The following is a 25,664-nucleotide window of genomic DNA, read 5'->3' as shown; positions in this document are numbered from 1 at the left end:
TCTACCTCTTGCTCTCACTCCATACTTTTTTTCAGTGAATGTATGTTTTTGCACTGCTTTTGCCACTTATGGGCTAAAACTTACAACAACTTACTATTCACAAGTGAGAACCACATTGGGGGTGGAAGGTAGGGGAGAGTTATGAGCATAGAAAGTAGCTAATAGCTCATTCACAAAAGCAGATCTGACTTTACACCCAAACTCTTTAGCTACTGTCTAGCATACATGCAGATCTTCATACAGAGGATCATCAAAAATAAACTTTATTATCAAACTTGAAATTTACACATTAAACATGAGATCTAGACACAAATAATACTGAAAACATTCTCAAACAATAACCATTTTAGGTAATTTGCATGAGTAGCTAGTTACCATTGTTTCAAATGCCTTTCAGAATATTTTTTAATACATACACTGTCGTGAAATATCTTCAAATGTTTAAGCTGGCCAGCTTTTAATAAGATTTTTAAATAGGGGAAAACTTATTTCTATAGAAATAACATTATCTAATTATGAATCAGAGACCCATAATTGTAGTGCTTGAGGAAAAAAATATCATAGCCTTTTGAAATATTTAGAAGACATAAATAACTATTTTACATTTACAAGTTTAAATATTTAAAGACCTTTGTTACTATAAAAAGTTATTATGTACATATTAGATGCTATATAGAAATCCAGCCAGGGGCAAGCGTTGACCTCTCAGATTTGGCCACTGAAACCTATGAATTTGGTAGGCAGATTGTCCACAGGGTACACTATAGGGCCCGTTTTCATTGTAGGAGGCCCATTCAGCAGCTGCCAGTCACAGCTCCGAGCCAGCTCCACTGTAAATATTTTTAGAAGGACTTTTGCAAACTCTTTGCCCACGCAGCTCCTCAAGCCCCCACCAAAAGGAATGAAACTGAACCGAGAGGAATCCTCTGGAGATGGAGACATGAAGCGATCCGGGTTAAATTCATCCTTGTTGGTAAAGAGATCTGCCACATCGTGGGTATCGCAGATACTATAAATAACATTCCAGCCTTTAGGGATCTGGTAACCCTATCAAAAGAAGAGAAAGGAGACATGAAGCACCTTGCTGTGTTAAATAAATTGAAGTGTCAGCAGAGGACACGTTGGCGTACCCCACCTCCCCTCCTGGCTTCCTGCAGGTCACTCAAAGGCAGATACGCTACATGAATGCAGTGGTACTATGCAGCTGCACTGAGGAGTTGAGCCCAAGCCCCGCTTACATTTAGCTCAAGGGTCTTCAGTGCAATTCGAAATCCTCCAGGAACAGGAGGGCTCAGCCTGAGGGTCTCTTTGATGACACAGCCCGTGTACTTCAGCTGTTCCAAGACCTCCATGTCCAGCTGCTTCTCTTGGTTGGGACTGCACAGCAACCCCTAGAAAGGAAGATGCTGCCATGACTTTTATGGAGCAGGTGGCCAGGGCTCCCGGCACTGCAAAGCAGCCACCTCTCAGCGAGTGGTGTTTTCCTGTAACACACTAGAAGTAAGTGACCACTAAGGGAGCCCCACCTGGGACACCTCTCCTGGGGGTACCTGCCCACTGCCCCTTCCTGTGAAATGTCTCTGGGGAAGACACACACCTTCACCTGCAGCTCTTTCCTCACTTTCTGGAGGACATCGTGGTGGAGCCCTAGGAAGGCGATCAGTGACGTGGCAGCACTAGCAGTGGTTTCATGGCCCCCAAACAGCAGCTCTGTGGCAGACTCCTTCAGCTCCTTACACAGAGGACAGAGGAGGGATAAAACAGGCCTTGAACATAGCATCTCTCCCAGACTCACTCTACCACCACCATGCTGTGCATCGCTCCCAGGCTGGAGCAGGCACCCAGGGGCCAGAATGAGGGTAGTGCTTATGCTCCCTGTGGACACGGCCCTGGTCCTGTGCTCTCCATCCAACAGCCTGGTTGCAGCCTCTGCACCCCAGTGCACTAGTGGTTTATTTCATGGGGAGAGGAAGCACCTCCTGCTCTCTCCTTCTGACCACCCAAAATAAGCGTGCTGTTGACAGACGGGATCAGGGAAAGGGATAGATCTGGCCCTGGGGAACCTCACCTGCATGTTGAGCTGCTCCCCATTGCCCTGTGTGTGCTCCATCAGCAGCTGCAGCGCATCCTTGTAGCCGCCCTCAGGCTCCTTGCGGGCCATCTTTGCACGGATGTTCTCCTCGATCTTGGCGTGGATGATGTTGCGTGCCCTCAAGCCCTGGCCAGGCAGCAGGGACAGCAATGTGGGACTTAGTACTGCTATCCCTCCCACCCATTCCCCACTGTCCTGCATGGAGGGGAACCCCCTCTCCTCCCAGCCTGCCAGGAGCCTTACCCGGTAGAGCCCACTGAATGGCACGTCGATGGGCAGGGAGAAGAGGTTCCGGATCATCTCCTCGAAGGCCTCCACCAGCTGCTGCTCACCGTCAGGGCTGGCCTGGCGGGGCTGGAAGCCCAGCAGGATCCTCATGGCAATGCGAAACATGAGGCGCTTAACCTCGGGGTACACTAGCAGGCAAGGCCCGGCAGCACCCAGCCACCGCGCCAGGCAGGCGCTCACCTCCTCCTGGATGACGGGCACGTAGTGCTGCAGGGCGTCCCGGGAGAAGGCTCGCATGATCACCTGCCCGCGGGAATGAGGAGGAGGAGGAGGAAGGGGACACAGGCTCAGCCGCTGCGCCCGGGGCGGCCGCACCCGCTCCCCGCCCGCCGTCGGGGCCGGCCGTACCTTTTTGCGGTGCTTGTGCTGCCCGTTGTGGAGATTGGAGAGGCAGCCCGAGCCCAGGATGGTGCGCACCGAGGCAGGCCACTGCACGGAGACGAGCCGGTGCTCGCCCAGCAGGATGTGCCGCACGTTCTCGGCGCCCATCACCCGCACCGTGGGCCGCCCGAAGAGGTGAGTCTTGTAGATGAAGCCGTATTTCCTACGCTTCATCTGCAGGAATTTCCGCCTCTGGACACGGGAGGGGAGGAAATAATTAAAAAAAAAAAAAAAAAAAAAAAGGAGGAGAGGAAGGGGTAGGGAGAGCAGCTCTTTCCCACCTGGGCACGGGAGCCCGGCGAAGCCGCTGCTCATCCCCCTCCCCTGCAGCTAGAGGAGGAGCCGGGGCTCTCCTCCGCTCCCCGCGGTATCGCCTCGCCTTACCTGCAGCACCATCTGCAGCGTCTCCCCGAAGAAGGGGAGCCCCATCGTGCCCGGGGGCAGCGGGAGCGGGCAGCTGGGATCCCGGCTGCTCACACAGTACAGGTCCCAGAGCTTGACGGCGGCCAGGAAGAGTAGCAAGGGCAGCAGGAAGGTGCACAGGGCGCTGGCGACCAGGGCGGAGAAGCCCATGGCTGGGGAGCGAGTCCAGCCCGGCCCCACGGGAGCTCCGAGTGCGCGGGCCGGGCTCGCCGCGGGCCGCCTTTTATACCCTTCCCAGGTTGCTGCCCACCCTACCTTGGTCCGATAAATTAGTTCACCCAAAGTTCATCTTTAATTGCGGATTGCGGTCTGGCTCCTCCCCCCGAAATCTTTAACTATTTGCTTTGCGCGGCGCATCCTGCCCTCCGCAGACAGCCGCCGGGGAAGGAAAGGTGCTGCCGGGCACGGCGACAGCGGCTCGGGGCTCGCTCTGCGCTGCACCGCGCTCAGCGAGCGGGCTGCGGGACAGCTGACAGCCGCAGGCTGGCCGCCTCCTTGGATTTACGATGCTCGTTAGAGACCAGCAGGTTGCGCCGCGAAATGTCCCGCTCCAGCACCGGGGATCCTCGCAGCCCGGAGACACCCACCCCCGGGGGCGCTCCCCGGCCGATGCGCTCTGCCAGCTGCAGAGCTCCTTCGCCCGCCCGCTGCTGTCGCCGGCCGGGAACGGCGACCCAGCGGCCGGAGCCGGACCGGTGCTGGGGCCGGACGGGGCGGGCGCTCCCCCGTGCTGGGAGGGCCCGGTGGCTCGTCGGGCAGAGCCGCAACTGGGCCGCAGCATCGGCGGAGGAGCCTCCGCTGTCCGCTGGTTCACCTCGAACGGCCCGGCTTGTATTTCTGACCGGCCGCGGAGGAAGGAGCCGCAGGCTGCAGTCCGTCTCAGCCTCCCGATGCAGGTTCAAGCGCGGGTCACCGAGGGAAAGGGAGGTGAGCGCGGAAAGGAAACACCTAACCCGCCGTGCCCAGCTCCTCTCCCTGCGATCCGCTGCCCGCCCTCGCCCAGGGGCCGTCGGGGCTGCTGCGGTCGGGAAGAGGCACTCGGCACCGGCCGGGCACCCTGCCTGCAAGCCACGGCGAGGAGGGGCAACCTCCCGAAGCCGTCGGGCAGGCACAGGGGGGTTGCTGTCCGGCATGGAGCGGCGGCTTAGGGCAGGAGGAGTGCGGCGGGACCGGGGCAGCCGGCGGGGCTGCAGGGAGGCTGCGCTCGCTGGGTCCCGGCGCAGGAGGCGCCGTCCAGGGGACGCGGTCGCTGGGGAAGGGGCGGCCGGTGCGGACCGCGGCTACGGGGACGCGGAGGGAGGGAGGGAGGGAGGGACGGGGCCGCGGAGCGCTTCGCTGGGCACGGCTGCTACCAATAAACTGTCGAGCTCGCTTTTTTCTTTCCGTTTTTTTCCTCTTCCCTCCCTGTTACTTTTGCTTTCTTATTCCCAGACAAGGTCAATAAACGCTGGAAGTTGCGTGTGTGTTTGTGTGTGTGTGTGTGTGTAGATGTCACTTTAAATTATTATTTTTCTGACAATCAACGCATCACACGGGACTCTCCCTCCTCTTACGATGCCTTGCGGGAGCCTCCGCAGCCCCTTGCCCGAGAGAGAGAGAGACACACACGCACCCACACACACACCCCCGGGTGGGGGGCACTTCCTCGGCCCCGGAGGCGGGCAGCCCCTCGGGGTACGACCGGCGCTGGCCGGGGCCGGCGGCCGCGCCCTGACCCGGCGCTCTCCCCTTGCCGGGCGCTGACCTGCTTGTGACCTACAACACGGACCGTGACATCTGCGTGAACCCGGCCGGCAACTGCGCCAAGTTCACTGTCTATCAAAATAACGAGATACGGTGGCCTGAGCACCGATAATTGCCACAGGAAGGCTTTATTATCTCCCCAGCTGTGTATTCCCCAGCCATCGGCTCGAGAAGAATCAAATGGTAAAGAGTGAAAGGGATAATTAAAAACATCTTGGAAGGGGGTCAAGAAATTAACAGCCTAATATGAACAAACTTTGATTACAAGTAACAATTATTACACTTCATTTGTAAATGCTTGTGTTTATCTGCAAACAAAATCAGTTTCAAGTCTTTTTTTTTTTTTTTTTTAAACTAGATTCATGTTACATTTTTCAGCGGGTGGCTACGGGGCTCGTTAGCGCTCGGGGTAATTTTTAAGTGCACTGCTAGAGGAGCCCTGGCCCTCCTGCACCCGGTGCTGGGCGCCGCAGGCCCAGCCCTGCCCGCAGCCCTGCCCACAGCCCTGCCTGCTTTGGGAGCCTGCATCGCCCGCGGGTCACAGCCACGCCAGCAGCTCCTGCTAATTAAAGTTAGTCATTGCCACTTGCAGCCACCACCTACTGATTTCACCTCTGATAGCCAGAAAGATTCACCTTTCAGGACAAGGTCAGCAGGGGCAGAGGCTCTGGTTCACTACGGGGTCGACCTGCCAACAGCACTTAACTCAGCCCTGCAGTTCAACCTCTTCCAGATTTGACCTGTCACATTTGGGAGCCACATTTCTGCCCCAGGTAGTGTTGTGCTCGCTGCGCAGCCCTCTGGCAGCTAACAGCAGCTCATGCTTTACTGCAGTGCCCCAGCACCGACGTGCAAGGGGGACTGTCCAGTGCAAGGTCATTTGTAGCATGGCATTGAAGCAGGACGATGACAGATTCAGGGGACGGGGAGCTCCCCTACAGCCTTTCCCAAGGGACTCTGTCCTAGCGCCACATTTCTGCCCTCACAGGTCAAGCTGCTGGTGGTTCTTCACACAGAGCACACTGAGCCACCAGGCCCGGGACGCACTGGATGGACAAGGCGGGTGGTTTCCCCCACTGCTTCCACGCAGGATACATGGCAGTAGGGAGCAGCAGCGAAGCTGAAAGGAGCTTATAAACACATTGCAGTGGAGCAAGGACCTGGGCCCAACTCTCTTCTCAGTGCACACGCAACAGGACTCAATTTTAGATCAGAGAGCGGAAAAACCCTGTTTCTCAGCAAGGTGCGTGGTACTCAAAAGCTAGCTAGGCTTAGCCCCAGGTACCACCTCCTGGATGGACCCACAGAGCTGCTGTCCTGGCACTTTCCCTGGCAGAGCTAGGCTGTGGGAAATGACAATGTCAGTCTGGCCAGCCAGCCACCATGGGGCATGCGTCACCTGGCAAATGCCCCTTCTGTAATGTGAACAGCATCATCAGGAATAGGGGACTTTCTACCACAAATCAGACATATTCAGAAATGTCCATTTTCCAAATGTTTATTCCCCAAAACCCCCTCCTCTGCTTCAGCCCGATCCCTCAGTCAGGCTGCAGCTGTGGAGTGCAGCCTGCGGGGATACCAGAGGGGGGCTTTATGGCAGACCCCGAGCAGCAGCACAGTGCTCAGGCACAACATACACAGCTACTACTACTGGGTGAATGACACACGTCCTCTTTGTGCCTGCTCTAATGCAAAGTCCAGGAATAAGATTAAATATTTATAATAAAAGCCACTTTACACTCTAGTATTCTAGCTACAGCTGATGACATGGATTGGGCAGCCCCAGCTTGTGTTTTCCTGCGGAGCCCCTCCATCTTTCCTTTTTTACATCTAAAAAGCTACACTGTGCAGAATGTTTGTCCTGCTTCTCCTATAACACACCCACAGGAAATAACCCTGGGACAGAAAAGCTCTGGGAGCCTTAGCTGTAGGGCTGGGAGTTTTCCTCACCATCCCTGGTGGCTGGAGACCTGCGTGGGACAGGGGCTGGCTGAACCCCTATGGGGGATGCTCCCTTTCCAGCAGCTTCAGCGGGCTTTGGCCCTGGTCTGGGGCCGAGGCTTACCCCAGTGCTCAGGAGCAGGACTCTGCAGGACCCTCCCTACCAGCTTACACACCAGGAGGGGAAAAATACAAAGACCTTTGGGGTTTTGCTCTGCAGTGATCCAGTGCCATACCCAGCCTGGGCCAGCAGAGACCTGCCCCCAGCAGCTGTGGAGGGGCATTGACACCAGGGCTGAGAGGGGCAGCATGCCCCTGGCTCAGGCCTTGCTGCCACGGCCGGGCTGCAAGGGGTGGAAGTAGAGCTGCAGCCCGTCATCAACGGGGTGCACAATGGGCACGGTCTGCATGGCGGGGTAGCCGGGGGTGGCCAGCTCCCAGCGGGCTGTGCTGACCAGCTCGATGGCTAGCAGCTTGAGGATGGCCTGCGCCAGCTCCTTGCCAATGCAGCTCCGCGCCCCGCCGCCAAAGGGGATGTAGTGAAAGCGGCCCGCAGTCTCCATCCGGGTGGCACTGAAGCGGTCTGGGTCAAAGCCACCGGGGGGGCTCTCGTAGATGGCAGCCGTCTCGTGCGTGTCACGGATGCTGTACATGACGCTCCAGCCTTTGGGGATCTGGTAGCCCTGGGGGGGTAGGAGAGAAGAGGGAAGGAGAGGAGCGTTACATACCTGTGCAGCCAGCTGTGCTAGTGGAGGGTGAGCAGAGGGTGCCTGGGGACAGCCCCATCACACTGGCCATCTGCTCCACAGCTCCTTTTCTCCCCAGCCCAGCTGGGACTCATGGAGGTTGCTGGGTGCCACCTTTCCCTGAGCACCCTTTGCCGGACACAGGGTGCTTGCAGGCAGCAGCTCCCTAGCAGCCTGCTGGCATTTGAGCACTTACATCCAGCTCAAAAGTCTGCAGTGCTGTCCTGTAGCCTCCGGAGACGGGGGGCAGCACCCGCAGCACCTCCTTAATCACACAGTCCAGGTAGCGCAGGCGGCTCAGCTTCTCCAGGCTGATGTCTGAGGGGCAGCAACAGCTCTGCCCTGACGGCGCCCAGAGCTGGGGGTCAGTGCAGGGACTGCTCTGGGGGAGGGAGGGCTCCGGTGGGGTGAGAGGCTGGGGGGAACCTTCCTCCTTTGGGCCCGGGGGCTGGCTCTGGTCCTTGCGAACATCTTTGACAGTGGGGTGGAGAAGTGGCTTATCACTGTTCCTGCTCTGGGTGGTCAGGGTGTCCAGGCAGGGTCCTGCAGGGCAGTGCTCACACTGCTGGTACAGCTCATGGGACATCAGCTCCTGCCTTATTTTTTCAATCACTGAGGGGTGCTTCAGTAGCAAGAGGATCAGAGAGGTGCTGGCACTAGCCGTGGTGAAAAAAGCAGCAAATATGAGCTCAATCGCTGACTCCTGGGAGTGGAAGGAAGGTGACAAGTTTGAATGCCATTTTAAACTGGTTGTGATTCAGACTGTTCTTACCTTTTGCAGGTTTTGTCCCTGTGCAGAGGGTCCTGGCCTCCCCTCTGCTCTCCACAGCCTGTGCTCACCCTGGGTTGGCAGGGACCAAAACAAGACACCCTCGTTCTTCCAAGAACTCTGTACAAACTGGACATCCACTTGCCAAGTGACTGATGCAGAAACACGACTGAGATGAGTAGACATCACCTCCAATCCAGCTCTTCCGAGCTTTCCTCCCAAGATTTACAAATTTTAAAGAAGCATTTTAACACACATTTTAGCATACTGAGTGAAGTTCCTTTCAAGCATTATGCTTTTTACCTTCATCTGCCAATTCCCCTTTGCATCCAGCTTTTACCTTTCCACCCAGCCAGGGGTTATGAAGCTGTGTGTTTATGCATAAATTCTAGATGTGCTGGCAGCTAAAATGGGTTGCATTTGATCCATCTCCAGTTATAACTGACCATTTGCTTGTCTGGGAGGGGGACTTAAACCAACAGAGTCGAAAGCAGAAAGACCTCCCTGCTGTAGCAGGTCAGCCCAGGAGGTGCTGTAGCTGGCAGGGAGCTCTCCCGCAGGGATACACACATCAGGCAAAGGACTTGCTCGCTTTTCAAGCTTTACAGCGTGAAGCACAGCAGTGTTCCCGATAGCTCCATAGCAGATGTGTCCATAACAGGTTAGGAGGTTAACTAGCTCAGAACGACCACAGAACAGTCAAATCCATAATACCTGCCTTCTCCCGGCTCATGGATCCCCTTGCAGCCTCCCAGTCTCTCTGGGATTGTCTGCAGGGTCTATAAGGCACAGCACATGCCAGGTTGCTGCGGGCTGTTTGCAGCAACAAAGTTAAGAGTTGCCCGGAACTGGGTCATAGCATGGCATATCTCTGACAGCAAATATAATTCTCAAACTTAAAGCACCATCTGAAGGTGCCAGCTGCTTGGTAGCACAGGGCTGGGAGCACTGAGGCCAGAGGCCAGACCCGAAAGCCACCGGAGAAGCCCGAGGGAGGAGCACAGGGAGCTGCCACCCTGGGAGGGGCTGGGACCTGGCTGGCACTACCGAGCACTAATCGGTCCAGCCCAGGGGCAAAGTGGAGCAAAACCCCCCAGGGAAACAGAGCAGTTTACTTTCACACAGCTATGTGTCTGGATTTTAAATTGTTCTGACACAACCGGTTTCTGCAGAGGTGAAGCCAAAAACACAGGGAAGGACACCTGAAGCCTGAAGGTACCTGGAGCCAAGTCTGGTAACGTCAAGGGTAAGGTAACAAGGATTACTCTTTGCTTCCGTCCCCAGCACCATATATTGCCTGGACTAGAGGCTTTTGCCAAAGTGCAGCTCTGAAGGGCATCTTTCTGCTGAAATAAAACCTCTGAAATAACAGATCCCTGTTGACCTCTATCACATCTCCTGCAGGCGTTAGCAGGAATTTTTACATTCACAAGGTACCAGATCCAGATGAAAAGAAATCTCTCAGTTCCACCACTTGCAATTAAAACCCAAGACATTTCAATAACATGCAAGAAATTTAGGGCAGACTCTGTGATTTGAAATAACAGCCCTTATGACTCGCTGCATCAACTTCTGACAGCGCTGCTACATACGTAGTGACACCAAGCTGCTTGCTTTCCTTCCCTGCTTTTACAGGGCCAACGTAAGGGGTGACTGGGAGGCAGCGTCCTCCCACAGCTTCATCATCAGTGTTGTCCCTGTGCTGAAGCCCGACTCCCCGTCCTGGGAGGCAGGACCAGTGGTGTTACGGTTCCTCCCATGCAGCCAGTGACGGCACTATTATGTAGGATGGGGTTTTTTTTAATCTTTCCAAGGTTTTAAATGTCTCAAAACAGTACTTTTGGCAAAGTGGTATCTTTTTAATGACCGTTACATTTCAAGGGTCCTGCTGAGTTCATGCCAGCAGTGCAAATCACAGTGTATTTAGGAAAATTTCTGGGAAAACTGTCCTTCAGAATCGTTTGAACAAAAAGCAAATTTGTAACTAGTGTGTGCCGGTGTGTGGAGTGTCTCTCAAAGTCAGATATATCAACAGCTCTGAGACAGCTTTGGACTTTTTATCCAATTACACCATTTCACTGGATGAGAGCTCTACTACTGTTTTATTAGAGCGGAGAATATTGCCAGAATTGCAAGCATAGGCTGTCTGGTTTGCAAGTCATTTTGTTAAATACAGACAAGGTAAAAAGTTTCTAACTCTAAAGGTACAGGACAGCATATGAATATATATTCATTTGAATCAGCTGACCCGAGGTCACTGCCATGTTACTCCATGTTACATTTAATATCCCTTGTGGTCAGAGCCAGGGTCGTGATGAGAGATCATGTAATTATTCATGTGTAATATCCATGTGAATACTAACAAACAGAGATGAATCAATCTTAATCAATCACATTTTGAATCTGGCAATTATTTTTTTAAAGTAATTATAATAAACCCCCATACCATTAGAATAAATAATATAATTAAGAATTATAATAAAATTACTTTAAGAATATATGCTGGTTCTAATTGTATCTAACAGTCTTTCAAATAGTTTAGATTTAGAGATTACACTTTTACAAAATATTGATAAAACATTAGTCTTTAGATAATTTTCCTTAAATACCTAAATAAACGGTGAGACTATGTATGTTCAATAGTTTTAAACTATATTAAAATACTCTTAAACTACATTGAGGTGCTGTACCTATGCAAAACTGCTTCAAAACTTGTTAGATAAATGCAGTGTCATCTGTCATTCACTGATACCAAGAGACCTGGAGCTATGAATGATGCAGTATTAATGACAATTTTTTTCCCAAGATCTTTGCCAAAATACTCTTCACATTCAGCTGGTAGTTTTGGCTCAGTAGGGACTGAGTTCATCCCTAAGTCTCAGTGATGTATCATGTTGCATCATAGCAATCCACGAGCTAGATGATCTAATTAATGACAAGGTGATAGGGAATGACCCTGAATCCATCATTCCATCCCTGGACCCATTTTAATTTATCGTCTCAGAGATTTCTGGGCTCACAGCCCCGAGGAATACAGTGACATGATCTACACACCATGCTATAACAGATGCTGGGGGATGTTTGAGGGGCACACGACTAGCTCTAAATATTTCCAGGATAGTATCTTGAAGGTTAACGAGTGCACGCCGATGTACAAAGCCTTAGCACAGCCACATAACCCTGCCAGCATCCTAAGCCAGACCGAAGCCTGGTGACTGTGAAGAGGAAAGATAGAAGAGGCCTTTATTTCCTTTTTAAATACCAGCTCTCTTCTAATAGAGAGACACAATCCTACAGGAGCAAATGAGCGTGCCAAGCCCAGGCTTTCTCGCTTGCACTGGAGATGGTGTCCTCAGAGCTGGTAGGAGGAGGGCAGGAGCAGCGGCTGGTGGTGGGTCCCCACACAGCCCTCCTCCTGCCCCTCAGCCCAGGTCTCTCAAACAGCCACTGAGTCGGAAGGGACACTGAAAGAGAGGGTTTCCTTACCTTTAGCTCCTGCATGGTGAATTCTTTGCCATGTTCCTTGGCACTGTTTATTATGAAATCCAGAGCATCGCTGTGATCTTGTGGGTTGTTTCTCTGCAGTTTTTCCTGTATAGCCTTCTCCATAAACTCATGTAGCATGTCCCGTGCTTTGATTCCCTGCAGGAGGCAGACACAGTTCAGGAGAGCCTTAGGAACCGCCCCCCTCTCCAGGGGGAACCCCAAGTGTGGCAATCCTTAATCCCAGGATTGGTAACAGCAAGAACTGTTTAATCTGTTGCCCAGCCCCAGAGCCTTGCAAGAGGCAGCAGTTTGGGGGGGAACTGCTGCAAATTCTGTTGCCTTGTTATTGTGAATCAAATACAAGAAGTCCTAAGAAATACTCTGAGAGGAAAAGACAGTAAACCCACGGTATCAAGTCCAGAGGCATCTGCGCTGAACAAACCCACAGTCGTGTTTGGTCCAAAAGAAGTTTGTCCAAAGGGACAAGAAAAGGTAACTTAATAAAACCGAGTCCAAGCAGCAAGGCACATCTGAGACAGGAACAAATGAGTGGCTTTACCAGGGTATAGTAGAGACACATTAATCACACCCAGCTCATCTCTGGTTGCTTTGCACTCCTGTGCAGCAAAACCTTTAAGTAAGGCCTCAGCAAGTCAAGTGATCAGCAAGCTCTTTGCAAAATGGGATGGATGGAGTCACAGAGTGTGTGTGGCTCTGGATCACGATGCCTCCTGCAAAAGCCAGAGGGACTAGAGATTTGGGATGAAAAATGGCCAATGACAGATGTTGGGAAGATGATACAAAGGCTGAGATTTGAGGTGGGAAGGATTGGATAAAGGAAATGGCAGGGAGCAAGGGGAAAGACAAGGGGACCTAAATCCAAGCTGAAGAGGTTGGTCTGGGGCCAGACAGGCTGTGGCTGACCTGAAAGAGGGCGGGGAGCAATAGGATGGGGGAGGTGAAAGCTCACACTGGTGACAACCTGCAAAGGGAAACTGGTGAGGGAAAACAAGAGCTTTGAACTGGTGGAGAAGAGCGGGACGGAGGCTGGGGGAGAACTGGGACTGGCTGGGTAAGGTCATTTGGTGGGGTAGAGCTCACAGTGGAAATAAGAGATTGGGCAAGACCTGACTAAAAGGGTCAGGAGACTTGAGCTGTGGTAAGGATGGAGAACCCAAAGCCAGAGAAGGGAACGCAGACTGAAATGGGAGGGGAAGAGTGGGACACGGGACTGATACCTAGAGCAGGAGTGTGGGGAGGCAGGCAAAGAGGGGCAGGGCAGCAGGGAAGAAACTGCGGGTTGAAAGAGGCAGGGGAGACTGTCCCTCCGCCATGTTCCCTTTCAGGACCCCTTGCTGTCTCTCTGCTGCTGGGGACAAGGGACCAGGGACCATAAGAGGGTCTTAAGTCCTCGGCCTGCCCTTTGGTGCACAGGGAATGCTAACCTGAGGTGTGCTGTGCCCACTTGCCTTTGTGCTCATGCCCACAGACCCCTCTGCCATGGACTGACATAATCCAGGTGGGATGAGATGGGACAGGACCAGACATGATGGACTAACCAGAGCCAACTGAAGCAACATGTGGGGTGAGGGAGGAGAGAAGCCCTTCACTGTACGATGAGCTGGAGCCAGTGCCCAGAGGTGCTGGAAGTCAACCAGGAGCAGGTGAAAAGTGCAGAGAGAAGGGGAGACGGCTGAAGTGGGCAAGACACCAGGCCCTCAGACCTGGAACAGGGTGCTGCAGATGTCCTGACCCACTGGAAGCGCCCCTTGGGGACCTGGGGACAGTGGGTCTGTGCTGCCAGGGCCCGGGCCCCTGCCCCCAGGCAGAGGGAGCGGGGCAGGCAGCAGTACCTTGCGCAGCCCGCTGAAGGGTATGTTGAGGGGCAAGGAGAAGAGGTTCTCCACCAACTGTTCAAATGTTTTGGCCAGGTCCTTGAACTGCTTTTCCTCCAGGCGGAGCCCCAGCAGAATCCGAGCTGCAATGCGGAAAGTTAAGGTTTTAGCGGAGGAATAAACTGCGATGGAGCCCGGCTCCATGCACCAGCCCCGCAGCTCCCAGCTCACAACCTTCTGGATCCGCGGCAGGTAGCTCTCCAGGGCAGTGCGGCTGAACACTCTGGCCAGGATCTAGGAGGAGAAGGGGGGGAACAGAGGCAGGTGGTTAAAGTGGGGGGTCCCACGTGCCACCGAGGCCCAAGCCTGGGCTGTGTGCTCTGTCAAGGTGGCCGCGAGGCTCACCTTGCGGCGCTGGCGATGCAGGTCACCAATGGAGCCGAGCAAGGTGTGGGAACCCAGGATGATCTGGGTGCTCTGGGGCCACTGCGTGCTGACCAGCGTGTGCTCGCCCAGCAGGATCTTGCGGATGTTCTCAGCGCCCGTCACCCGCACCACCGGCCGGCCCAGGAGGTGGGTCTTGAAGACGTTTCCGTACCTCTCCCGCCGGGAGCTGTGGAAGCGGGAACCCTGGGGACGAGCTGCAGGTCAGCCCGGGGCTCCAGCCAGCCCCTTCCCACCCCGTCCCCCAGTCCCCCTGCACCTTACCTGGACCAGCCAGTGCAGGGTCTCCCCGAAGAAGGGCCAGCCCATGGAGCCCTTGGGCAGGGGCAGGGCGCTGGCGCGGTCCCGGCTGAGGCTCCAGCGCAGCGCCCACAGGTGCCGGCACAGGGTGACCAGCAGCCCCAGGGAAAGCAGCGCCAGCGCCGCCGATTCGGGCCAGGAGAGCCCCGCCGGCATTCTCCTCCCGGCGGCGGGGCAGGCGAGGGGCGGCGGCGGGTCCCCGCCCCGGGGGCTCGGGGACGCGGCCGGCTCGGGGACGCGGCCCCGGCGGCTGTCAAATTCAGGGGGGCCGGGCGCCCCGCGTCTCCGCTGCCGGCGGCGGGCGCTCTGCGGCTGGCCCTGCCGGCTGCTGCCCGCCCGGCCCCGCTCGCCTCCTGCTGCCGGTTCGCCCCTCGGCCACATTTATATAGATATTGGCCACTTACGCCCGATCCACCTTCGGAGATGACGTCTGCGCTGCATATTTAAGCAGCGCGGCCAAGTGCGGTGATTGGAGCGGGAGAACGGGGGATAGTGACTTAGGGGCGCGGGGACGCGGCCTGGGCGAGCGGGGGCGGCCGGGGCAGCCCCCTCTCCTCGGGGCTGGGGGCCCGGCGCCCCTCTCCCATCCCCCGCCCGGCCCCTCGGGGCGGCCCCCCGACGGCACGGTACTGCCGGCCCCGCCGCTCCCCGTCAGCCAGGCCGGCTCCGCGGCGGGACGGCTGCCCCTCGGCGCGGGGTGCCCCCTCTGCGCCGCCGGGAGCCCCCAGGCGCCCCCTCGGGCCAGCCCTTCCCACCGTCCGGGAAGGCAGCGAGCCCCGTCCCGGGCTCCCCCGACCGGGGAGCGTCCCAGCCCCGCTCCGCGGGCCCCGCCGCCCCGGACTGCAGCGGCAGCCGGGGCGATCCCGCAGCCCCCGGGGCCGCACCCCGCCGTCGGGGGCGTCCGGACCCCCGCACTCCTGCCCCGCGGGTAAATCACCAAAGAGCCGGGACCTGTACAGATCCCAACGAAACCAGCTCTGAGGGGCGTTGCGGTGTGTGAAATTAAACAGGAATACGGGTGAAGTTTGTATTACTGTATTTAGACTGTCAATAACTTAAAAATACAGCGAAAATGTACATTCTTTTTACATGTTCCATTTGGTTTGTATTTGTTAGACATTCTCTTTTGCATCTAGAATAGCCAGGAGGGGAGAGTGCAAAGAGAGCGGTGGTGGGACGAAATGCTAATCGCTGGGATGGCTCTGGCAGTAGAAAGCGCGTACTGACAAACAGATGCGGCACGAAAACAACAGTGGCAAATCTATTCCTTGCTGCAACCTGGGGAAAAGAACCCGGGATCTTACAAAAGTACAGTTAAAAATAGTAACCCTGAGGAACAAAACCAAAACAAAATGTCACATTATAAAGAACTCAAATGGTTATTTACATTCACAACCTCAAGATTAAACCGTTTTGGAGAACAAAGCCTATAAGCCCTAATGCTAAATAAATATCAAGTCTAGTTGTCAGGTAGTTTTCAAAGGTACTAAAAATCAGAAGATTTTTTCATACCTCCAGACTACAAAATCTGGTATACAAAATTATGTCCAATCACTTTAAGGCTAATGTACATTTAATGCAGGAAAACAATAAGCGACATCTGAAATGCAAGTATCTCAATGCTTTAAAAACATTAAATCAGGATTCATCCAGAAAACAGCAACTAAGGGATCATTTCTCAAATAATTCCTACCCAGAGCAAAATTTTGGACACCATGTCTGCAGATATTTAAATAATGTATTTACAGTTCAGCTGTTCCATGTACAATACGATTGAGCTGGTTTTTATTGTACAGTCTCATTTTTCACCATTTGTTTACAATATACAAAATAGTATTCGATCCATTAAAAATACGTACAAAGATTGTTTGCTGAAGACTCTGTGTAGAAGCCATCTACTGCATTTTTCCTTTACTCGGTCAAACGAATGTCCTAACTGATATCACTGTTTGTTTAGTAGAAATAGTGGCTAAGAAATACCTCTTGGCGTGATGAGACACCGTTGATTTAACAGGCCTATGTGTGCTGGGACATACCATTCACTAAACTCCTAAGTTGCTTTACTACAGTCTCTATTAGCTTCTGCTTGTCACGATCATTCTTCCTGAACTGAGCAAAAATGTTGTTCTTTTTGCTAGAGTCTTTCATGCTGGAGAAATAAAAAAGCAAGTGACACAGACATGTTAGAAATATAATTTGAAAAGGAAAAATCAGACTATCTAAATAAGTTTAATTTTGTTCCTTTTTGATCTTTCTGCTAATAAGAATGAAAAGATTACAAACCCTGTTATCCATGTGTTTTTAAATTAAACTTCTGCACTGCAGAACTCATTTTAACAAATATTACTTCACAAGTCATGCAGTAAGTATTAAGCAAATATTACTTTGGCAGGAAACTGCCCCTACCAACTGCATTAGGAGAGAAGCAAACCAGAAAATACTAATAATGTATCATCTCCTTCCATGGTGTTTTGTTCACCGTCAAATTACCCGGTATCATTATTGCTGACCTCCCGTACCAATGGATTTTAAAACGAAATTCGGGAAATAAAATAAATTCAAGCAACGACATTTTGCAACAATATAGGTGATACGTACCCTCTGTGAACTCTGCAAAATACATAGTCACCGCAGGCAGGAGAGGAGAGAAAACACCGTTAGAAAATGCCTTTAAATCACAGTATATTTTGATGCAGGTTTTAAAAGCAGGTTGATTCTCGGCTGGCGGCAACGCGGCCCTCCCTTCCCACTCGCCGGGCCAGCCGAAACGCTCGCACCGGCTTTACCACGGCGAAACCCCGTGCATTTCCCTGCCCTAAAGCCGCAACTCGGGCAGCCGCCAGCTGCTACCGGGGTTGCGGCACTGGGCACCGGGACAGCGGCGCGCTGCCGCCGGGCTCTCGCCGCCGCAGTTCCCGGGAGGGCGGCCCCAGCCCCGGCCCCGCAGCCGCCCTGTAGGTGCCGGGCTCGGAGCGCTGCGGCCCCCGGCCCTGCCCGCCGCCCGCCTCTCGCATCCCCGCGCCGGCAGCCCCGGACCCGGTACTTACTTCTCCAGGAGCGTGAGGGCCGTGCTCGGATTGACCCGCAGGTATTTGGAGGTGGCCTGCCCGTAGTCAGCCAGGTAGGTGGACCAGTCCCACACCATGAAGAGGTCCAGGAGCTGCGGGGAGAGAGACGGGTGAGGGAGCGCGGAGCGGCTCTGCGGGGAGGAGGTGCCCGCCCGGACCGGGCCCGGCCGCAGCCCCCCGCCGGGAGCCCGGCCGACAGCCCCTTCACCTGCCCATTTCTTTCTTTAACGCCTTCTCGCCTCCCTCCGTGCGCCGGGAGGCGGCTGTGCAGGTCCGACCCTAGCAGGGGATGCTAACGGCTTCACGCTTTGCTGTTTCGGGAGCTTGTTTTACCATGGGGAGGGAGAAGGGGATACTCTGGTCTGTTGCTGCTCACAGTAATTTAAACCAGAGGTTCAGGTAGTCTCAATTAAGTGAATTAAACACCTCCTGCTGCACTTTCCATGGTGACTGATCCCAGTGACTCAGCCCCAAGCCCTGGGCACACTTCCGGCCTGAACAAACCCCAAACACTTAAATGGGGGAACAAAAACTCTCCAAGCACAGCCCTGTGTCTGGACACAGTTTCGAATCAGGCCCTTGACTCGCGATCTCAGAGCTGTTGTTCAACAAACAGCCTGCTTTTACAAGCAGATGCAATACCTAACCTCCAGCGATCAGCATCCTTGCAGCTCTCGAAGCCTAATTCCCCTTCCACCATCACAGGGTGCAGGCCAGGCACCGCCGGGCACCCTGCCCAAGCTGCCCAGGGCCAGGACACAGGCGGTCAGTCCCACTCGGTGGAGCCTTTCCCACAGCTACCTGTGGGCTGATGGCCCTTGCTCCCATTGACGTCAACAGCAAGGCACCGCCAGCTTCCCCCTGCGTCTGATGCCTGGCCTCATCCTGCTGCTGAGGGCTAAGGCAGGCTTGTCCTCAGGCTGCCCTGTGTTAGCCAAACCTACTGTTAAAATAAGCATGGGGAACCATTAACAATACTTTGCCCCAGCTTGCAGTGCCCATGGCTGCTCTGCTGAGCTGGGTCCTCAGTGTAACCTAGAGTCCCTGCTTGCCTGGAGACCTTGCCACAACAGTAATGCCTGAAAAGGTGGTGTGGAAAAGGTTTTTCTGTTACAAAACCACTTTAAGAAACGTAACAGACTACTGCAGGTCATACCATTTTACTATTTAAACAAAGAACCCTGTTCACTTTAAACATTTGCTTCTGCTAAGCCAGACGAGAGCTGTTACAACTGGAGCACAACAGCACCAGCCCCCACTCCTGTGGGCAGAGCTGCAGCAAGTACCCACTCCTCTGGCTCCTCAGAGTATGCTAAGAGCAGGATTGCACCTCTGACAGCCTTGCCTTACTCAAACTTCTCAGTCTGATAAAACATCACAGGTCTCCTGTAATGCACATCCCCAAAATTATAACATCAACTTAATTACAAATTAAAGCAGTCTTCACAGCTTCAAATTTACATGCTTGCTTTCTCCAAATTTTTCTACTTCCTAGCCCCTTTCTTACATTATTTTCAAAGAAAGTGTCTAATTTAAATAAATTATTTTCTAATTAATTACTCCTTCCATATTTGTAGTATAGTCTATGAATACATACTAACATTTCCTGGCTTTATAACAGACCTCTGACACCATTACTGCTCTGTCATTCCAAAGTCCTCCAGGGATGATTACAAACCTCAGTGACATCTAGATTTTACATTTTACTGTCTCATTTGGGTGAAAGGTGTATAAAAAGAAAGGAGGCTATTTCATTCTCTACTGACTACATATCTATGATAGCTGTCAAGGTCAAATGCAAATAGTTCTTTCCCACAAAGTGCTTTCTCAGGATGGACACCATCAATTCTCCTACTAAGCTGAAGAGAAGAGAACATGCCTTTAGTCACTAAGCAGACAGACTCAGGAAGGCTCTCATAACTCAGGAATTAGTGGCATTAGTGAATCCCACAGCCACACTGCTGCATGTTACTCATCACTTCTTATTACCTGTGTTACAACAGCTGGTAGTGCCCAGTCCTCACAGAGGCTGTATGATATATTCAAAAGCAGGATCAAAAGAGTGGAAAGATAGTACAGGCAAATGCACAATACAAGCTGGGAGGACAAAGCTGACAACCAAAGGAACCCAAACTATATAATCTGGAGACTTCATTCCCTCTCTCTTACAGAGAAGCAAACAGAATGTAGTAATAAACTAATTACAACGACACTTGCCATGGGCTCCACGTGGGAGATGGCCCTTAAGAATGGACCGTCCCAATGCTCCTGCAGCAGTTTCTGTAAATCAATGGTGAAAGATTTAATTTCTTATCCCTATTGTAACAAACACTGAAATTGAGGATTCTGAGCAGGTCCTAAACAACCCTGAAGCTCTGTATCCCATTAGCAACATGCAGCCCACCCCAAAGCCATTGATGACCGATGCAATTACAGTGCCGACAACTTCAAAGAAACTTTCCTGTCAATATTGCATAAGTGATTTTCATCCCATACTTTCAGTGCTTCAATCAGCCATCTGATTGTGTTGTGGCACTGGGACATCTCAGTGATAGTGATGGCTGGGATGGAAGATTACAACTCATTTGTCATCTGATCAAACACAAGCGGGCATGTAGGGCTCTAAGTAGTCCATGGCGTCTGTTGCTTTTCAACACATGAGGTAAAACAATGTACCAAGAGAACATGAAGCATATCCTGTGCACTCCAAGCCACTCCTGGCTCCAAAGAGTCAACACCCTGGGGAACACTGCTGGCAAGGGGGATGTGCCTAGTGCTAAGACAGCCCCTTCCCTACTCTGTGCTTGGTCAAAGAGCTGCACATAACCAGCCTCATGCTAATAAATCTCCTAAGTTAAAGGAGCTGTTGTGACATGTGGCAGGTAACATGAAGGACCAGGGAGATGCAATCAAATGACACGTGCCACCCAATCACAGCTCCCGTCCCTCCTGTTCAGGGACTGCAGTGTGACAAACGTGCCCTGCTGCTGTAGTAAACGCAACAGGGAGCTGCAGACACTGCTGGAGGCCGGACTGCTGCTGTGCACAATCATGTATTGTTCATTTTGTCCCCCTCACCCCTCACAGCTGCAGTTCTGCACTGTGGCATATTGCTGTATGTAATGTGCTTTGACAGCACGTACTGTACACTGTGGGTGGGCAAGAGCTGCCTGGTGTGCAGCTCCTCGGATCTGTGTCCTGGCCATTCATATCACCTGCATCTGACTTGGCACTTGGCGGACGTACAGTCAAGGCGGGCACTTTGCAAGGGGAGTGGGTTGGCGAGCAGCCGATGGCAGCAAGGACAGTCTAGCAGAAATGAGCTGCTCATCCCAGGACCATCACATGTGTATGGGAAATAACTTCAATCCACCCATACAAAGCTTTTCTCAAGCACAGCCTCGAACTCACCTTCACTCCTGCAGTCACCCTGCGGAGGTATCAAAGTCTGCTTCAATTTCTGCTACTTTGTTCCCTTCCGATTTACACTGTCTTTTGCTACAAAAATGTGTGCCTTACTTAAACAAAGCATTTTATTTCCTCTTCTTCATTTAAAAAGACCTTTATTAAGGTGGGACTGTCTTGGCCACAGGCATAGGATCTGAAAGATAGCCCATCCATTCAAAGATGCAGAAAAATATTCAGGCTACTTTGTGTGATTTGAACATACACTTGGAAAGACAAAGCTGATAATGAAGCACTGGCCTGCCTAATCCCTTGGCAAGTGATTATTATTTTAGTAAAGGATAAAGATATCTTGAACTTTGTACATAAAGATTCTTGGAAGTAAGAGAATAACATGAAGATGCAAAAAGTCTGGATTTTTAATTCATGTACACAGACAGATACATGACATTTATAATGAAAACTAACACTTAGCCAACTCTTCAACAGAGGAGGGAAAAAACCCGAAGTTCTTCCCCTATATTTTTCTGTATTTTCATTCACAATAGATGCATATTAAAATGATTTTATAATGTGACAGGGATTAGGTGTGTCCAAAACCACAAGAAGAGAGAACAGCCTTTGGTAATGTTACATGGTACTCAAAGTGAAGATACAATGGAAATAGTTTGTGGATTTGACTTGACATGCTGACGTGACTCATACTACAGATATAATATGTGGGATATGTTAAATTCCACTGAAATAAAAGAAGGTTGTAAATCTCTGCAGTTTTAAATACTATGATTACTGCTAACGTGGAAAGAGAAAGATTGTATCAAGTCTAACCATAAAACCATTAATTTTGCCAAAAAGAGTATCAGCTACAATTAAAAAAAAAAAATCAGGGGATTTAAGTTTGGGTGAGCTCACCTTACAGCTTCTCAGTTGTGAAGCATGAAGTACAGGAGAATTTGCTGGTTCTGTGACAGTAGTTCTTATTGTGGCAACTAGAATCAACCTATTCAAGGCCAAATTAAAGCAACATTTCCCTACTACTATTTTATCCACTAAAACTGTCCCTATTACTGAGACAATAAGTGAAAATGCGATGTATTATCTAGCAAGGAATGGTCCACACTGACATGCACCGTAGTAAGAGAAATATGCGCACAGTGTAGGTCCTGGCAATACATATTTTTCTGCCTCAAAAATCAATCAAAATCCACACAGAGTAGGCTGAGACTTCTTCAAGGTTAGAATGCACATTGTTTGCCTTGAAATGACAATAGGAAAAATGTTTATTTTGCACATGCATCTTTCCAAAGCTAACATGTCGTGGAAATACTTCAAACCGGACGGAAAGGCAATCTTTCCCGCTGCTCTGAGTCCGGAGGCAGTGCAGACCGTTCACTGTTAGTCAGCCGCTCAGCCCTACCTAAGGAGCCACCCAAGGATGCTCTGTCAGAAACACTGTGAAACACCTAATAAAGTAGATATACTAGAACAATGGCACTGTTGTACTCTCTTTATCCCATAACAACCACGAAAAATAAGAATAAGCCAAGATGGGCAATGCTATACCTGAGAATTTTATAATGAAGCAGAGTAAGTTTCCCTAGGAGGAAGGAAACAGATCTTCAAGCCCTTTTGACTAGGAATAATTAACAGAAGAGTTTGCAGAGAAACACGTGCATTTCTGTGTATGAACTGTTACCAAAAAAGAAAGGAACATGGGAAAAGCTTTATCCTTTCTAGTATACCAGATGGAGTGTTCAATAGACTGTCCACTCACGCTTACAAGATTGACAGCGTACACACTTCTGCCTTACTTAGAGGATGTGCCTCCTCTTAAAGGTGTGATAGAAGGGGAACCTTTATCCAACATCCTGGGACCATAAGGGCTGATGATCAGAAAGCAGCATGTTCCTTTTACTGTATATGAAACTGTTGTCCTCTCAAACCACATTATCAGTCATGTATATACTTCTAACATTGTAGATAACATGAGGCCTTTGGTTGCTGTTCTACACTTGCATTTTGAATGATGACCTACAATATGCTGATTTTCTAACTTTTTGTTCCTGTTTATGTATTTTCTAAATGCCTTTTATGTGTCTAACAACACACCACTTGGAAAAAAAAGGTGTTTATATATACTTATATAAAAGGCTATAGTAATCTCTTACATTATACAAATAACACTGCTGGTTTTAATTAGAAGACTTATTTTAAACACAACAATCTCATTGTAAAAGACACTGAACTATTTTTCAGTTAAAAGAGATCCTGCTTTAAGACCTTGATAGCTAATGGGTTTGGTTAACACAAAACATTACAATATTGATGCCACAGCAGGGAAAAGGGTCTTAAGATTTTAGGGATAGAATTCTGTTTTCAAATAGGGCACTCACACCTATTCTTCAAGTTGAGAACTCTTGTTTTTTCCTAATATCTAGGTGATAGAACCATGTTTGGATATAAATTAATGACAATAAAAGCTTTGTCTTCTATTACCTAAAGTAATAAGTAGCTCAGCCATAGTGTTGTATTTACGCCATCTTGTAATTACATGAGAATTTTGTGCACTGGGAACTGCTGGAATCGACCATCCGGCCCTTTCAATGCTGTTTCAATCTCTTGTCACATCCTCAAATATCATACAGATGCCTTTTCCTTTTTACTTTTGGGCAACTGTCAGGAATGATCTCGGAAGAGAATGCGACTTTGGGAACCAGCTATCCACAGAGTCAACAGAAGGACTTCACAGAAGGAAATGGGGGCAGTGTCCATTAGACAACACCAGGCATGTTGGTTATACTAGAAAAAAAAATAATTTTAAATTACCATGGTAGCTTGGTACAAGTTGGAATGGTGCTATTATGTCTTCTGAAGTATTAAGAGTGTCAGCAGATAGCTTTGGTTGTACAACTAGGGACCAGGGATTCAGGGGCTGGAGATAAAAAATGAGGAGTTGTACACTTACCTATCTGTAAATCCAAATATTCCATCAAATGAAAAGTAATTCTTTTAAGGTATCACTGTCAGTTATGTCCTTCTGGCCCACTCTCCTTGCTCACAAGCTGAATATTTCTTATGCTAAACAGTTTATTAACCCCTAATCACCCAGTTACTTCTGGACTTGATTGCATGTGTAATTACCTTTTGTCAGGTACAATTTGCCTGATAAACATGTCAGAACACTTGCTGCTTAGTCTGTTGAAACAGATAAATGCTGTCTTTCCACAGCCTTGGGGCATAATTAACAGGGGGAAAAAAAAAAAGGCGGTTATAAAAACACACAGAAGCTGATTCAGTGAGGCAGGAGTTCACAGCATGCAGCCGCCAAGGCCCATTGCCTGGCCCGCTATGCTTGCCTGAGCGCTTATTGAGTTCCAGCCTACTGTGACAGGGCAACAGGGGCAGCCCTCAAAAACTGAGATTTAAAGTAGGTTTCCACGTGAACTTCAAAAAAGAGTGGGATGATGCCTGTTTGGAAAAAAAAAAAAACAAAATCAAACCAAAACCCAACCAACCAAGTGAAGCAGCAGATAACGATATTGGTAGAGTCCCTGTCATGATTACGTGTTATATGCTCAAGTAGACTTTCTGGGATGGGACCAAGAATCAAAAAATGGAAAGAAGGCAGAGGGAGAAAAAAAAAAAAAAACAGGAAAAGCAAAAAAGGTAAGATTAAAAAAAAAAAAAGCAGCAGCTTTGTGACATTCTGGGGCTCAGTTACTTCTGATTTCTACCCTGTAGTGTTTGCAGGTTATGTACCCACCACTACAGGGAGTGCAAAAAAAGAAATCCTTACCTGACCTCTGGATAACCCAAACAGGAGATTAGCCCATTTCCAAGCAAAGCAGGTTGTCACACTGTTAGGCCAATTGCTTCTATTGACACTTTGCATAAACATCTTACACAGGATGATCAGAAAGGACTGTTATGCCATTAACGCTCTTTTTATTTTTTTATACCTAAGCCTTACAGAATAAAGGCCTTTCTGAGCAAGGGATAACAAAAGGGTCAAAAGGTCACAAACATTCTTTTAAGTAGGTAAAAATCGGGGAAGTTTAGATTCATTGAAAAGTGCAAATTGGAACTTTTTTGGACATTCCAGCATGCTTAGCTTTTTCTAATTTTACTTTTAGCAAGTTCATTAATCTACTTAATTGTGCAGTTTTACTTTTACTTTTAAGCAAGAAAATGTGACAATCTTCATTTTAGGAAATAGCAAGCTGTCTAATCTTCTCAGCTAATCAGTAATCTAAACAGATTTAGACATTACCATTAAAATCCTCATGGGGAACAGTGTGAAAATATATAGATTTTTTTCTTGAAGTGGTATGACCGAACATTCTCTCACACACATTTTTCACCTATAATTTACACAGCATGGGGCTTGCACTGTGTACAGCAAAATATTCTATATTTTCCTTTGGTTTGTTTTTGCTTTGATCAGAGATGGAAACAATCTCCCTTTAATAGTATAAAAGCCACCTGCTGGGCATCGCAGACTACAACTAATTGGTAAATTCTTTGAAATTTAGATATAATGGATTTTGACCTCTTTAATTAAAAAAATCCCAAAGCCTAGAATACTGGTGAACTCTTCTGGGGAATGAACAGTGCCAAGCATATACAACTGCAAGCTATACCAATTTTTTTTCTTAGGAGAGAATACAAAAATAACATTGCAATTTTTTCCTTGAGGATGTGTGGCTTTTGACCTAGAAAAAAAGCCCCAGGACTGCTGTTAGC

General features: G+C 50.3%; 3 protein-coding genes across 17 annotated transcripts in view; all 3 read right to left on the bottom strand.

The window, feature by feature from the left end:
• Positions 1-308: 308 nt before the first annotated feature.
• Positions 309-3,335, bottom strand: CYP26A1 (cytochrome P450 family 26 subfamily A member 1). 3 transcript variants are annotated; one of them, XM_075757518.1, is made up of 7 exons: positions 3,146-3,335; positions 2,729-2,953; positions 2,336-2,623; positions 2,069-2,218; positions 1,598-1,732; positions 1,239-1,391; positions 309-1,047 (listed from the first exon to the last, which is right to left on the bottom strand). In XM_075757518.1, exons 1-7 carry the CDS (start codon positions 3,332-3,334, stop codon positions 706-708), a joined length of 1,482 nt encoding a protein of 493 aa, XP_075613633.1. In that variant the 5' UTR covers position 3,335; the 3' UTR covers positions 309-705. The 3 variants fall into 3 exon arrangements, with proteins under 3 accessions (XP_075613633.1, XP_075613634.1, XP_075613635.1); XM_075757519.1 differs by having other exon boundaries at positions 1,598-1,729; XM_075757520.1 differs by lacking the exon at positions 1,598-1,732.
• Positions 3,336-6,422: 3,087 nt separating this feature from the next.
• CYP26C1 (cytochrome P450 family 26 subfamily C member 1) lies at positions 6,423-14,829 on the bottom strand. The gene is made up of 6 exons (XM_075757786.1): positions 14,413-14,829; positions 14,110-14,334; positions 13,723-13,998; positions 11,870-12,025; positions 7,811-8,317; positions 6,423-7,551 (listed from the first exon to the last, which is right to left on the bottom strand). Exons 1-6 carry the CDS (start codon positions 14,827-14,829, stop codon positions 7,189-7,191), a joined length of 1,944 nt encoding a protein of 647 aa, XP_075613901.1. The 3' UTR covers positions 6,423-7,188.
• Positions 14,830-15,467: 638 nt separating this feature from the next.
• Positions 15,468-25,664, bottom strand: part of EXOC6 (exocyst complex component 6) — a 95,697-nt gene continuing 85,500 nt past the window's right edge. For 7 of the 13 annotated variants that reach the window (XM_075758232.1, XM_075758236.1, XM_075758233.1 and 4 more), the window contains 3 exons: positions 17,496-17,608; positions 17,047-17,058; positions 15,468-16,597 (listed from right to left, as the gene is read on the bottom strand). In XM_075758232.1, the coding sequence (XP_075614347.1) occupies positions 16,465-16,597; positions 17,047-17,058; positions 17,496-17,608 (258 nt within the window). In that variant the 3' untranslated portion in view covers positions 15,468-16,464. Of the gene's footprint in view, positions 16,598-17,046; positions 17,059-17,484; positions 17,609-25,664 lie in introns of those variants that run through there. The other 6 variants (XR_012836341.1, XM_075758240.1, XM_075758239.1 and 3 more) reach the window with 2 other exon arrangements.

The sequence above is a fragment of the Balearica regulorum genome, chromosome 7 (assembly GCF_011004875.1).
Source record: "Balearica regulorum gibbericeps isolate bBalReg1 chromosome 7, bBalReg1.pri, whole genome shotgun sequence".
In the NCBI taxonomy this organism is placed as follows: domain Eukaryota; kingdom Metazoa; phylum Chordata; class Aves; order Gruiformes; family Gruidae; genus Balearica; species Balearica regulorum.
Note: the sequence above shows the minus strand (reverse complement) of the source record. Positions and strands in the feature narration are given on the sequence as shown.

Coding starts and splice junctions, on each gene's coding strand:
- CYP26C1 (XM_075757786.1), bottom strand. CDS start 14,829: ATGTGGCCGAGGGGCGAACCGGCAGCAGGAGGCGAGCGGGGCCGGGCG. Junction 14,335..14,412: donor CCCTGCACTGGCTGGTCCAG/GTAAGGTGCAGG, acceptor GCTCGTCCCCAG/GGTTCCCGCTTCCACAGCTC. Junction 8,318..11,869: donor TCACCATGCAGGAGCTAAAG/GTAAGGAAACCC, acceptor TTCCACTCCCAG/GAGTCAGCGATTGAGCTCAT.
- CYP26A1 (XM_075757518.1), bottom strand. CDS start 3,334: ATGGGCTTCTCCGCCCTGGTCGCCAGCGCCCTGTGCACCTTCCTGCTG. Junction 1,392..1,597: donor GGAAAGAGCTGCAGGTGAAG/GTGTGTGTCTTC, acceptor CTTCCTTTCTAG/GGGTTGCTGTGCAGTCCCAA. Junction 1,048..1,238: donor TGAAGACCCTTGAGCTAAAT/GTAAGCGGGGCT, acceptor TTCTTTTGATAG/GGTTACCAGATCCCTAAAGG.